Below are 14,073 nucleotides of genomic sequence, written 5' to 3'. Positions count from 1 at the left end.
TTCATTTCATCATCTACTTGATCTTTAACATTACCCACTTCATGGTTTTCAACTAGCCATCAAAATTCGACAACCGTTCGTGTTTATTGTTTCTTATTTCCGTGCAATCTACGATGTTCATAAAGATGAGCTAATCAATAACGTCTCGAAATAAGATAAAAATTGTTTGAATACTGTACAAAACATGGATTTACATGCAATGAATACCATGAGCAATACTCCATTTTTGTGAAACTGAATTAGGAACCAAATGCTGGAACATATCACAATGAATATCACTGACCTAACAAATTCTTCATCCATCCAGCAACCCATTTTGGAATCCCAAATTGCAAGTATAAAAGTATGGCCAAATACTATCTAAGATTCTGCTGTTCTATGCTTTCCATCTCCTTCACATTGTCTACTATATGTTGGATCTTTCTCGACAAGTTATTGTTATGCTCCTCGATGTATTCAAATATCACTTCTAGATGCCTTTTATATGTCGCAGATCGCTTTTTCTCAACTGCAAGCTGTTGAGATAGTTCACGTATCTTATCGTGTTCGTTCTGCAATGCAAGGATGGCAAAAGTTGAGTTAAAGAACCAGATATGCATTGGCAATTACAGTAAGCCTAAAAAAGTACACATAAAGAGACTATGAAAAACAAAGTCACTCAACTGTTTTAAGTATTATAACAAAGAATAGAGAAGAACTGGTTCGAGCAGAGTCAAAAGCATAAGCTAGAAACCAACGCCAACGAATCCAAATGGGACCCAAACCGGCCCTGAACCTACGTGCCTATGACTTTCTTTCTCGCTTGGAACAAAGACAATCTACCCTCTCCTTGAGTCACTCTCCAATAGAGGATAGATAAATTTCTATGTCATGTTAAATGTATCAGCAGAGAGGACCAAAACTGGCAAGATACACACTATTCAAAGAGATCGAGATCAGAGATCTAACATATCACATAAACTATTTAGAGAAGGTAAGATCAAGAGTGCCCTCTTTGTGGCAAGTAATGCAACAAATAAGACATAAAAAAATCAACTGGAATTGATAAACAACCTTTTTGAGTTCAACAGAAACACGTGGGAGAATGGAGATTCGAACCTAGTCGAGGTATATGAAAGCAAGAAAAAGTGGAAGAATGGCCACCGATCATTTTCTTTATAAAAAAGCATACTAAACAAAGATGTCCAGCTCAATTTCAAGAGGGAAGAGACATGAACCTTACTCTCAATGTACTAACGAAATGTGCACTCTAATCCACAATGCCAAGTTCGTTCATAGTATCAGCCCAAAGTCACCACTATAGCAGATATTGTTCTCTTTGAGCTTTTCCTTTCGGGCTTCCTCTCAAGGTTTTAAAACACGTATATTAGGGAGAGGTTTCCACACCCTTATGAGGAATGTTTCATTTCCCTCTCCAACCGATGTGGGATCTCACAATCCACCCCCCTTGGGGGCCCTACGTCCTCGCTAGCACACCGCCCAATGTCTGGCTCTAATACCAACTGTAACAGCCCGAGGCCACCTCTAGTAGATATTGTCCTCTTTGGGCTTTCCCTTTTGGGCTTCCATTCAAGGTTTTTAAACGCATCTAATAGGGAGAGGTTTCCACACTCTTATAAAGAATGCTTCGTTCTCTTCCCCAACCGATGTAGGATCTCACATTCTTTCTGAATTCCACATATTTTCCCATAGTGCCAATCAAACAACAGAAAAGAAGATATCATTGATAGAAGCACAACACAAGACAAGCCCATATGTTTGATCTATCACTTTACGTACACAATTTTAGTTAGAGTCGGTTCAACGGGCATCAACACAATAGGCTCGGTGACTTTCCTTTGTCAAAGTAGACCAATTTCCGTAACTAAGAAGCCTACATCTCGAAAACATGTTTGGTTAAATACAACATTTTTGTGTTCATGTGCGTGCACACCTCGAGGGAGGGTAGAGGATGTAGGATGTCTAGGTAAGTGCACCTAGCCTCAAATAAAGCAACAAAGATAGATAAAATACCAGTTTCAAATAGCTGCATTGTCCATTTTACTTCTTTAACTCAAACTTGCTGGAGAAAGCTTATTCGGAAAAAGCCAGATGATTCATTCCAAGATAATCCAATTTACAACTAATGCACGCCAGACTACAACAGAACAACATGTATAACAGTGTCAGGAATTCAATATGCTAATAATGGTATGTGGAACAAGAACTTACCGGATATTGATCATATATGCAATCTCTTCGACTTTTCCCAGGTGACAAAGGATGAGTATGTTCTTTTACAAATTTAGTGACAACCCATTTCCCAGAAGTTATTTTCCTCACCAAGATCATTGCCCTGCAGCCTACCCTCGTCTCGGCCCTTTGCCTCACGATCTTTTCCCGCTTGTCCGGCATTCTGTAACCTTCTTTGTTGCAGACTAGTGCACGTCCAATAGCCGTTCCATCACGTCTCGATCGTGAGAGCTTGCTAACACGAATCACAAAACCGACACGAGTAGCATAAGCATTATAAAACGCATGAGCTGCTGCCTCATTTTCAAATTCCTGGCCAATATATGGCTCATCTCCTTGAACTACTGGCAATCCAGGAACTGAATCTAGAATGGCATTCCTTCCAGATGAATCTTGAATGATTTTCTCATCCTGGTCGTGATCGAAAATCCTTTCGATCGAACTTACACCTGTTTCGTTTTCATCAAGTGGTTTACTATCCTCCACCAGAGTTGAATTTCCCACCACTTCACTATCACCATCAACCCCAAACTCCACTGCCATCAACAATCAACAATCAATCCCTTTCATAAAAGACCATAACCAATATGAAATCAAAAGGAACAGATGAACACTAATCTTGCAGAAAAAAGTCACTAAGCAAGCATTTATACAAACACCTTGTGTGCACACAAGGATGAGATGCCGTACATGACACGAATTTATGTTGATTGATGAGTCCATCAGTTCAACAAATGCCTGAAATCATACAAAAATCAAGTGCAAAAGGGAAAGAAACACGACCCAATTCACCAAACTCAAACGCGGTACAGATAATTGAAATTCTCGGCCGTCCATTGAAATTTTGACCTACATTTTCTCGATCTCCCAAACAAAGAAAGCACAGAAACAGCACCGAATTTCATGATTTCCCACCAATAAACGCACCCCCACATCCCATAAACCATCAAAGAAAAAGAACCCAAAATCAAAACACCGCGAAAATGTCGAATCGTTGAGTTTAGAAACTGGAGAATCCAAATGAATTAACAAGTGAAGAGACTTGAAAATAGAAACTTACTGAAAAATTTCAGGAGGGTATTTGATCAAAGTGGGAGAGAGAGAGGGATTCGAAGCGGAGAGAGAGAGAGGGGAAGAGACCGTGGTGGCGGTGGTCGGGTTCAGGATGTAAAGATGGGGATCCGGCTTTGAACCACGTGTCGTCTATTGATTTGGCAGATTTCAAACATAAAAGTCAGCGTGTGAGATTAGACGAATCATATAGTGACACGTAATTAGTTTTTGTGGACCTCTTTACGTGGAGTTAATGTTTGGATTTCAACTGGTCTAGTTTCTTTGGGCCGCGGTTCAATTCTATTTTCAGGAAAAAAGAAAAAACAATAATAAACTTTAAAAAATGTTAAATTTATCCCATAGATTAATTAATATTTTTTTAAAATAAAATTTTGTATATTAGAAATCTAATGATAAAAATATCGATGCTCTTTCATCGAGTCTACGATCATAACAGGACTCGAGGAAGAAGCTTTGGTTAACTCATTGACTGCAACCTCAATAAGACAGGGGAGGGGAGGTACAATTGTTCTTTGGAATGACAGGGCGTAAAGAGCATGGAGGCACTGAATTAGGTTAAAAGTAAAAGTTGTCAAGAACGGGTGGAATGCACGTATGAACCATTACCCAACAAACAAAGAAAAGATGTCTCTCGGGACTTCTAAAAATGATTCTTATACCCTTAGTTAGCCAGTACGGGACTCCCTCTCAACAAATCCTCCCACGAGGTCTATGGAGCCCTCGAAGAACAACCTCCCCTTAATTGAGGCTCGACTCCTTTCTCTAGGGCTCTCGAACAAAATATATTATTTGTTCGACACTTAAGGATCGAGCTAAGTTAATCTGAGCCCATATCGATAATTCATTGATATGGGTAATGCATCATTTATTAGTTTAATCTATATTTAATAAAATTGAAAGATATTTTAGGGGAGGACTCTTGTTATTGCCCGTAACCAAATGGTTGTCTAAGTGGAGCCCGAGCCCACGTCACAGTCTTGGCCGAGAGCCGACCCAAGTTCACGTTCAGATTCAGTCTACAACACGCTTTCTTCTCCCCTAAGCGAGGAGGCCTTGACCGGAACCTTTTCGACCCCTTCCACCGTGCCACAGCAGAGCCTTCGCCGGTCCGTTTCGCACCTTCTTTTCGTCATTTTCAGCCTGTTGATCTTCCGTTCGGTCGTGTTTCTTCAGAGGTTCGCCTTTTGTTTTTTCTTGCTTTGCTTCATCAGATTGATTTGTTCGGAATTTGGAATGTGTGGCGTGTTTCATTTCCATGAATTGCGTGAATTTTTACTTGCTTCTTATGGTATTAGCTAGTTCTTTTTCTCTGGTTTATATTCTTATCGAACTTGAGATCTCATTCTAGTGTTGTGACAGCTTCTTATTGTTTTAGGATCATAACGATTTCTGCTTTGTGAGTTCGAAGTTTTTGGGTTCAAATTGAATGTTGTGGCGCTTTTTGGGATCTGATTCGGTTCTGGAAATAGTTATTGTTGGAATTTTTTTTTTCAATTTTTTTATCATAAAGATGAGCTTAAATTGATTTTTGGTAACTTTTAGCATCTGAGAAAGTTGAATAAAGATTTCCCTTGGAGGTTATGTTACCTGTAAATATTCCAAGCAAATTCCCATTGAGACACCAAATTTTAACTTCGTGATAGGTAATGAGTGATCAAATTGAGGCTAAGCTGTAACAACACTTGCAATTTTGTATAACATGCAACTTTGAAGCCATGGTGTTTGTTTCAGAGTTTTGACCATTTGTTGTGACTGCACGTTTTTCAGATTGTTGTTCTATACTGGCCACGTTTGAGTCCCGAACCTTTACTTTTTAATTAGATTGATATCTTACTTTTTTTTAAGTTTAAAATGTTTTTAATTTGTTGCTATGGTCTGTTGGTGAAAATATGTTTGAGTGCCGGCTTCATCCCTCATTTTAAGTTGAAAAATAAATATTCATATACTCGTTTGTGCTTTTTTTTGTATGTTGACCTTTTTTTTTTCTTTCCAAATGCAGAAATGTATAATAATGTTGAAGCTCAGTCTGCAGCTTCAAAACCTCTACCAAGCTCTCAGCCAAATCCATTTGGAAATGCATTTTATGGTGCTGGATCCGGACTAATCCGAGGTGGGCTGGGTGCATATGGAGAGAAAATATTTGGATCAAGCTCAGAGTATGTTCAAAGCAATGTGAGTACTAGTTAATCTGTAAATTTATTACCATTCAAGATTTATAGTTCAAAAAAGGATATAGATTTCTATAAAAATGTAAAATCACAACTTGGTGAGTGTGGTTAGTGTTGTTTCTTCCTTGTTTGTGTTTCTTAAAATTCCATTACAATTTTTCTTACAAAAGAAACACTTTATTTTTTCTTTTTAATTAGTGAAAGGACATAAAGCTTAATGGCTAGGACTGTTTAACAATATTTCCTCTTATCTTCTTGGGGGAATATTAATGCCCTCTATGTCTGCTCAACCGTGTAAGACTTTATAAAACTACCGAATTCATATTAATTTACAAGAGCATGGAGATAGTTAACTACATACAGAATATTTTAACTTAACCATTTATACTGCCTCTTGTAATCGTTGCTTCTATCATTAAGCATCCACTCTTTCATTTCTCTCCATGAACCCAAAAGAGTTGTTTCAACTGCACTTAACCTAAAGCTCCCCAGCTTTTGAAATTATGGCCAGATAGCATTTAACTTAGGTTCTTCATTGCATATCTGTGAAAAATTATAATCTAGGTTGAAGCTCTATGAAGTAGAGTTCCAACATACATATGTTTCCAGTCAAGTCTTAAAGCTGTATATTATGTGCCTGTGGGGTTCCACTACCTTGCTTTATAAGGATCTCCGACATGTTATTTTGAGGACGAGAGATGCCCTAACAAAGTAAAGCAATTGTGTGGACCCTTTACTTTGAGAGAGTGACCACGGCAAAAACTGAATCAAGCTGTTATTTAAGCTGCCTAGATCAGAATTCCAAGCCCCATCATCTATTTTTCGTCGCCCCTTCAGTTTATAGTTATTTTCAATTCTCTGCTCTCTTCTCTGCTTTCAAAGTTTCTAATGAACTTGGAGACTCGGTCGAAGAAGGTATGGAGCTATAGTCCTGTGTAATGGATTCAAAAGGGGAGATGAAAAGAACATTGAGGCATAATGTGCAGAAAACCTTTTGTGCGTGGAGTTCTGTTTTTAAGATATGAGAATATTCAAAGTTCTTAAGTTGGTAAGAGGTTCTAGATCTAATTGAATGGAATTGATTCTCTCTTCTTTATTAAAACCTTGCAAGAAAGATGAATACCTTCTATTGATTGGGCACTTTGAAATTCTTAAGCATGAGCCTAAATTTTCAGTTCACTTTTCTGTTCTCAGATGATAGAAGGCATTTTTTTTAGCCTTTTTTGAATTAGGTTTTCATTTTCTAATTTATTTTTTGCAATGGACAGATAAGTAGGTACTTTTCTGATCCTCAATACTACTTCCAAGTGAATGACCAGTATGTGAGGAATAAATTGAAGGTTGTCCTATTTCCATTTCTACACAGGGTATGCACTAATCTTAAATTTCTTGTTGATTTTAGTTGCCCCTACTCTCTCCTCATTACTCCTTACTCGGCGTATTGCTTTGTTTTAGGGCCACTGGACAAGAATAACTGACCCAATTGGAGGCAGACTTTCGTATAAGCCACCAATTTATGATATCAATGCACCAGACTTGTACATTCCGTTCATGGCTTTCGGCACTTATGTTGTTCTTGCAGGCTTCTCACTTGGTCTTCAAGGAAAGTGAGTGCAAATACGTCTTCGGGTGTACCATCATTATAATCCTTTTTTTCTTATTTTAAAAGATGAGTGGAAAATGACAACGATTTACAACTGAACAAAAAATAAACATAAAACCAATGGAGCCAAAAACTCCTTCTCAACTATTGCATGACAAGAACTGTTATATGTTCCAATCTCTCAAAAGCACATTTACACAAAATACATATAAATCTTAGGTTATTTTATTTATAATTTTGACGCCCAATAGAAAGGCCCAAGAATATTAAGTTCTTTGTCGTGGAGATCTGCATGAGCGAACACCTTTTTGGGGCCGTAGTGGTGCTCTTTGCGAAGGTGCTTTAAAGGATCTTGACAGTATCTTTTGAAGTTGCAATTATGCTTAGTCTATGGTCTAGATTTTGGGATGTGAAGGCCAAATAGTTAATAGGCGCTCATGTTCTTCCTTTCACCTAGAGTTTCCTCTTTGACCTCAGCGGCTACTTAAGAATTCAATATTGTTTGTGGCCGATTATATTGCTGATGGCGTACATGTCTTTCTTCAAGGGTTTCAAGGGTACTAATGAAACTTTTGAAAGTTAAAAGGGTATTTTTAAAACAAATGACTAACTGTTTCCATTCAACTTTGTTTTACACTTTTAACTTTTGCCGTGCTCATCTTTCTCAGATATCTTTCTAGTATTCGTTTCAACTAAACATTCAAGAATGAGAATTATTAACAATTATTATTATTATTATTTTTTCTAAAATCATTATAGGTTTACTCCAGAAGCTTTGAGTTGGTTGTTCATCAAAGGATTGCTTGGTTGGTTTATGCAAGTCATGCTGCTTAAAGTAACACTCTTATCACTAGGATGTGGGGAGGCACCGTTACTCGATATCGTTGCATATGCTGGATATGTGTTCACCGGATTGTGTCTAGCTGCCATAGGAAGAATATCGTTGAAATACTCTTACTATTTTCTGATGCCATGGACAGCCTTATGCATGGGAATATTCTTGGTGAAAACGATGAAGAGAGTACTATTTGCAGAAGTGAGGAGCTATGATTCAAGCAGGCATCACTATCTCTTGCTCTTTATTGCCTTGGCTCAGTTCCCACTCTTCACTTGGCTTGGCAATGTGAGTGTCAACTGGCTTATATAAGTACAATGTTTCTGTATTTTTTTTTTATTAGAAGCATGTCATTAGCCATCTTTAGCTGTTAGCAAAACCTTATGAGGAGATCAACAAACAACTGCTCTTTGTGCTTCTAGTTTACACGATTGTAAAAGTTTTTGTATTGGTTTCTTCTACAGTTCATTAGAATTATAGTATATTGTTTTCTTTTACCTCTGAAGAAAAGGTAGGAGGTAACATGCTGATGATGATGAACAAGTGTCATAGTTTCCTGTTGGGTGATCTGGATATGAACATTATATAATGTTATCTTAATACATAGGTAAAAAATGTTGAGGATGTTTCGTGTATATGGACGTTTTTCCTTTCTGGCTACGACCTTACTCGAACAAGATTTGTTCTATAGGTGTTACAATTACTAATAGAATAATACAAATACGTTTTCTTGTTATCGAAATCTTTTTAAACTCTCTTTTGATCATGAAAGATGTCTCGATTTTGAGGATAAGATAAAAAGTTTGACCTTTTTTTTTTCAATGATAACTCGTTTTTTTTTATATTAAAAAGAGTTTTAAGATGGTTTAAGGTGCATTTTATTAAAAAATTAAAGGAATCAAAGCGTTACCAAACGAGATATTAAATATTTATATTCACGGTTCATCGATTAACAAGAGAAAAAATTAAAATTAAAATGACAATATATAGAGATTTATAGAATTTAGAGACTGTCTCTCTCCCTATACGATGGCACAAAACATTTCATTCTCACAAGAACCATTGATGGCAAACCAATTGTGAGCCTATAAACCCTAATTCCAAGCTTCCTTTTGGTCATATCGTCACAAATTCCTCCGACCACTCCACTAGCTGATCGCTTGACTTCTTTCATCGACCTCTTCATCTTTCCCTTTAAACCATCATCTATCTTAGTGAAGTTGTACCCCTTTAAAAAATCTCGTCGTGAACGCCAAAACTCCCGATCATGACGCCTATTTACTTCGTAACCTTCCATGACACCTGCATGAGAACAAAACTAAGAACAGATGTGTTGTTTCAGCTCGATAACAAGTAGATGTAGAAATCCAAACCTCTGATCTTTTGGGTAATTAAGGTTATAACACCGTACACGTTGGCTGACAAGATGAGCTTGACGGTAAATGAATATGAATAACACCACACATATATATACACACACACGTTAGAGAAGTACTTCGATGTCCAACTTCTTTCTCTTCTTATTTTAATAATTATTTAGTTTGGTAAACCAAAGAACATTTTTGTCATTGTGTGGTCGTAACTCTCTTATTCTTTGTGGCTAACTTCACAAACACTCAAATGGAGAAATGTTAAAGTGGGTTAAGTTTGGTTTAGGTTAGTTAAGAGTGGTGGAACCAAAATTAAGACCTTTTAATCATGTATTTAATTGAAATTTGTTGCCTTTTTTACACTTTTTTTAGTGTGTAAATCTTCATTATAACTTAAAGATTAGATCATGACCCTAAAGCAAACGATTTCGAATCAATGATGAAATGAGAATGAAAAAAAAGACATCATTTTATTATCAGGATCGCTCTCATTCGAATGTGATCTCGGTTCATTCATGTACCCATTCGTTACTAGGATGTCACATGCCCACCAGCTTTCGCCTTGGTTCGTCCTTGAACCACATCACTGTGATACCATTCATAACGACCCATACACAAGATTCGACACCTGATGACCCAAACATTCTCCTGCATCTCTTGTCACATGGTTACATTACCTAATACTCGCTTCTTAAGAGCGAAAACTATTTCCATAGACCAACACAAGTTCATCCAACATGTTTTGTCCCACTCATGCATTTTAGAAAAATTTCTCCAAGCAAAACACGTTTAACTATGAAGTTTCTATGATTAAACAATCAGTATAGATAGTAACTTTCATTTTCTTTAAGCATTTTTTAGTCGTCTTATCATTTGGATCGTTTTCATTCAAATGTCGTCTCGATTCATTCATGTATCTCTCTTTTATTCTAATACGAAAGTATAATATTTTAAACAAAATATCTTATCAAAGTAGAGATAATTATTTTTTATTATATGATCATAATCATATAAATATTAAATACATTGTATGTATGCATGCATATATCTATTGATGTTGAGATTGGTGTACCCATGACTCCACGTGTCTCCTATAATTGAGGACACCCTTTCCTATAGCCGCCTCATTTGTCGTTTTCTCCATTTTACTTTTTTCCTTTTTCTGAGAAAAAAAATAATATTTATTTATTTTTAATTTTTTAAAAATTAAATTTATTACTCCCAAAATGCACCAACAATTTGAAGTTTAATTACGTGGCATAGTATTTAAATTTTTTAAAACTCAATTACATCATTACATTTTTTATCATACTAAAGTATTTAATTATTTTTTGTCCACAATAATTCACCTAACATAAATATCATATTCCTACATAATTCAATTCAATTTTAAAAAAAAAACGTCTTTATTTTCTCTCTAACTGATGTGGGACCTCACAATTTATCCTCTTGGGTCTCAACGTCCTCGTTGATAAATCACCCAGTGTCTAGCTCTTATATCAATTATAACAATCCAAGCCCACTACTAGTAGATATTGTCTACTTTGACCCGTTACGTATCATTTTCAGTCTCGTATGTTAGGGAGATGTTTCCATACCCTTATAAAAAAGACTCTATTCCCTTCTCCAGCCGATGTGAGACCTCACATATCGTCCCTTTCGAGCACTAGAATCCATTCATACTCAGATAGTGTTGTTGTCAATGTGCAACCAATACCGACTCATACTCAAATAACGTTACTACTAACAGGTAGTCAATGGTGCCGTCTCATATAGTCCTCTAATAAAAAATTTGTGGATTGAATAAACACCAATAAAATTAGACCGGAGGACACCAGTATAAAATAGCAAAAATATAAAAAGCGAGGCTCTCGGATCGACATGTCGTTATTTATTTTTAAAACAGATAATTCACTTAAATTGAATAATAATAAATTAATTAAAAAAAAAAACAGGTTTGAAAGACAAACGGTGTTATGTAGTGTCGTTCCCATGTATTATGTGAGAGTTAGCAGCCCAACATGTTGTCGCCACATATATATATATTTATGTATATATATATATATATATATATATATATTATTTATAATTATGATATTAATGTATTATATAAAATCTGTTGTTTTGTGTAAGGGAAAGAATCTCTCTATCTAATTATATGATTTGATTTGATATGAATGATATATAAATATATAATAATATTTGTGGATATACATCTTTTATATGAAAAAACTTAATATAATTAAACAATGAGTAAATAAATTAATTAGCTCTCGACCAACAACAACCTCAAACGCTCACGAAATCTCAACGCTCCTTGTACTATGACCGCTAGATCTTCATAAATAGTAGCGACACAACGATCTTCTTGTGCACATACTAAGTCGCATAGCCCGTTTCGTCCTTATTGAAATATTTTAAAAAAATTAATAGTTACTATTTATATCAATAAATACACGTTTTTTCTTCGGTGGCTCATCATAAAAATTTTATAGTTAATCGTGCTAGAGCATTAGCTCGAGTTTGGAGCAATGTTTCTTCTTAGATTTTGTGTAGAACGTTCTAATAAAAACATTAGCATATGTTTTCTCGATTGATGTGAGACTAATAATTTCGAGTCAAGATTCAATTATTAATGATTTATTGATCTAACTTATTTATTATTTTATTGTTTTGATATTAGGTGAAGTTAGGCTCATCTAGTCTCGTATTAATTAACCCGATCATTATTATATGTTTACTTATTTTGACCTAATCTTTAGACTTTAATGTTTTTCCTTCTCATTTACTCAAAGAATGTCACTTGCTTCGCAATTTATTCATATTCATTCAAAATCTAACGATGACAAATTTCAGTTCAAATAGTTATCAGCTAGAATTAGAGATGTCTACAGGACCCGCTTCTTATTTTAATGTACAACCCGACAAATTTTTTTATTTATTTTTGTGAAGATTAAGAGGATAATTCCTACGAAAAGTTTGTGACTATCATATTTTTCACGGGAATTTTTCCCATTTTTTAATATTTAAAAAAAAATAATAGATATTTTTTATTTTAAAAAATTTCAATATTACAATATAGTCGTCTACCTTTAATATATATTATTAAATTTGTGCCTTCATTTGATATTTTTATATAAAAAATGAGGTAGAGCGGGACAGAGTCGAAGAAAATAACATAAAATATAATCGGGCACATTGAGGTAATAATAAGAAATCTCTCCCCACCTCATTTGTCGTTCTCTAACAGAGATTTCTCTGCCCATTCTAGGTAAATTCAACCCAGCCCAAATTGAAAAAGACTAATATTTTATTTTTATTAAAAATAAAAATTTAGATAAATGATTGGAACAATCCCGACTCAAAAAAATTATTTTGACAGAAAAATTACAATATTAGTATTGGACTTATGAATCGATTCATAACCTTTCATATATAATCAATATTTATTCAAACTTCGTCATTTTAATTGTATTTTGACGTTTAAATATTTTCTTTTTTCTTAGGATAAAGATTTGAGTTCGTGACCTCTAAATCGAGAAAATGAGTTTAAATCATCAAATTCTCGATCAAATTAATTTTCTCAATCCATTTTGGTAGCCGTTCTCTATCACTCCATTATGTGTATGATAATAATTATTTTTTAATCGAAAAAGACAACCGCAGTTATCTCTCTCATCAACTCTTATTCATATTGATATATTTATGAAAAACGTTGTGTAAACCCTACTCGAGTTAACGAGTTATGTCATACATGCACGTTTTTCTAATTTATTACCGAGATTTTTAAGTATTTTTAATATTCACCCGTTTATACTTTTTCTTCGGTAGTGACGACAATATACGAGATGAGAGACAAGTATGTTCTTGATATTTTAAATTTTATTTCTTACTCATTTATTCTACTTGCTTATCCCGATAGAACCTTATAAAATAACGAGAGCAGTTGAGAAGCTCTATATTCCCGAGCCGAAGGGCAACACTTCTGTACGTGATTATTATATGTCACGTCGTCTCCGCCCTTCAGCATTCAAGAATATCCACGGCTATTTTTAATATATTTTAATAAATAATTGAAATTTCAAACTAATTTCTAATAAAAACCATAAATTTTAATATTTAAAAAGACAGTAGCTTTATTTTACTATGAATAAAATTATGAAAAAGTCATTAAATTTATTTTTATTAATATTATTTACTTGCATGCTTAAAATTTTTAAACCATTTGATTTAGTCTTGTTTATAGCCTAAACAACAATTTTAGTCTTTTTCATTAACATTTTCAATAAATTAATTCATTAAAAAAAAACCGACATAAACACGTCTTCTGCTAAATGTCTACAAGAACATTTCGTGAACGTACAAATTTTTATATTGACGGTTCATGAAATAATATCTAAGTTTATTTACATTATTTTAATAATTGACCTAAGTAAAAGGTTAAATATTCGTATAATTGCTCTTATGTTATGCTTCAAATGCGTTGACAAGATGAATGATTCGAATAAACGAAGCATAAAAATTACGAGTCATTGAAATGGTCAGACTAATGGCTCATATAAATTTCAAATATCTTACCGTTGCTCATTGACAAAACCCGTGATTAAATTTTTTTAATTTAGTGCAAATTGTAAGAGAGGCGACATCATTCCTTAATTAAATTAGACCAAGCCTCTTTGTTTCTCTCTCGAGTTGAGTAAAACAGAAGCGATAGTTGACAAAAGTGACAGTTGACTTTTTTTTTACGACTTTGAGGTTTGAATTACCTTATATCTGAGTTTTCGATTACGA

The 14,073-nt window shown here is 34.6% G+C and overlaps 2 protein-coding genes and 1 long non-coding RNA gene across 4 annotated transcripts; 1 reads left to right on the top strand and 2 right to left on the bottom strand.

Moving 5' to 3' along the window:
- Positions 1-116: 116 nt before the first annotated feature.
- On the bottom strand, positions 117-3,286 carry LOC111800906 (protein FAR1-RELATED SEQUENCE 6-like). 2 transcript variants are annotated; one of them, XR_002816051.1, is made up of 4 exons: positions 3,086-3,286; positions 2,212-2,768; positions 2,014-2,137; positions 430-551 (listed from the first exon to the last, which is right to left on the bottom strand). XR_002816051.1 is itself a non-coding variant. In XM_023684817.1 (3 exons), exons 1-3 carry the CDS (start codon positions 3,177-3,179, stop codon positions 357-359), a joined length of 846 nt encoding a protein of 281 aa, XP_023540585.1. In that variant the 5' UTR covers positions 3,180-3,286; the 3' UTR covers positions 117-356. The 2 variants fall into 2 exon arrangements, 1 of the variants encoding a protein (XP_023540585.1); XM_023684817.1 differs by lacking the exon at positions 2,014-2,137 and having other exon boundaries at positions 117-551.
- A 960-nt stretch (positions 3,287-4,246) lies between these two features.
- On the top strand, positions 4,247-8,536 carry LOC111799542 (protein YIF1B-like). Its single transcript, XM_023682897.1, has 5 exons — positions 4,247-4,481; positions 5,306-5,478; positions 6,743-6,841; positions 6,930-7,081; positions 7,837-8,536. The coding sequence occupies exons 2-5, from the start codon at positions 5,308-5,310 to the stop codon at positions 8,222-8,224; spliced, it is 810 nt and encodes a 269-aa protein (XP_023538665.1). The 5' UTR covers positions 4,247-4,481; positions 5,306-5,307; the 3' UTR covers positions 8,225-8,536.
- Positions 8,537-8,865: 329 nt separating this feature from the next.
- Positions 8,866-9,356, bottom strand: LOC111799555. The gene is made up of 2 exons (XR_002815855.1): positions 9,286-9,356; positions 8,866-9,214 (listed from the first exon to the last, which is right to left on the bottom strand). It is a non-coding gene; the product is annotated as an uncharacterized LOC111799555 (long non-coding RNA).
- Between the last annotated feature and the right edge of the window lie 4,717 nt (positions 9,357-14,073).

Source organism: Cucurbita pepo, chromosome LG08, assembly GCF_002806865.2.
Source record: "Cucurbita pepo subsp. pepo cultivar mu-cu-16 chromosome LG08, ASM280686v2, whole genome shotgun sequence".
NCBI classification, from domain to species: Eukaryota; Viridiplantae; Streptophyta; class Magnoliopsida; order Cucurbitales; family Cucurbitaceae; genus Cucurbita; species Cucurbita pepo.
Note: the sequence above shows the minus strand (reverse complement) of the source record. Positions and strands in the feature narration are given on the sequence as shown.

Bases quoted from the DNA above. Each gene is read 5' to 3' on its own strand.
- LOC111800906 (XM_023684817.1), bottom strand. From the start codon at position 3,179: ATGGTTTATGGGATGTGGGGGTGCGTTTATTGGTGGGAAATCATGAAA. The intron at 2,769-3,085 runs GTAGGTCAAAAT...TGTTGATGGCAG, and splicing joins GTTTGGGAGATCGAGAAAAT to TGGAGTTTGGGGTTGATGGT. The intron at 552-2,211 runs GTAAGTTCTTGT...CTTGCATTGCAG, and splicing joins GCATATATGATCAATATCCG to AACGAACACGATAAGATACG.
- LOC111799542 (XM_023682897.1), top strand. From the start codon at position 5,308: ATGTATAATAATGTTGAAGCTCAGTCTGCAGCTTCAAAACCTCTACCA. The intron at 5,479-6,742 runs GTGAGTACTAGT...TGCAATGGACAG, and splicing joins CAGAGTATGTTCAAAGCAAT to ATAAGTAGGTACTTTTCTGA. The intron at 6,842-6,929 runs GTATGCACTAAT...GCTTTGTTTTAG, and splicing joins TATTTCCATTTCTACACAGG to GGCCACTGGACAAGAATAAC.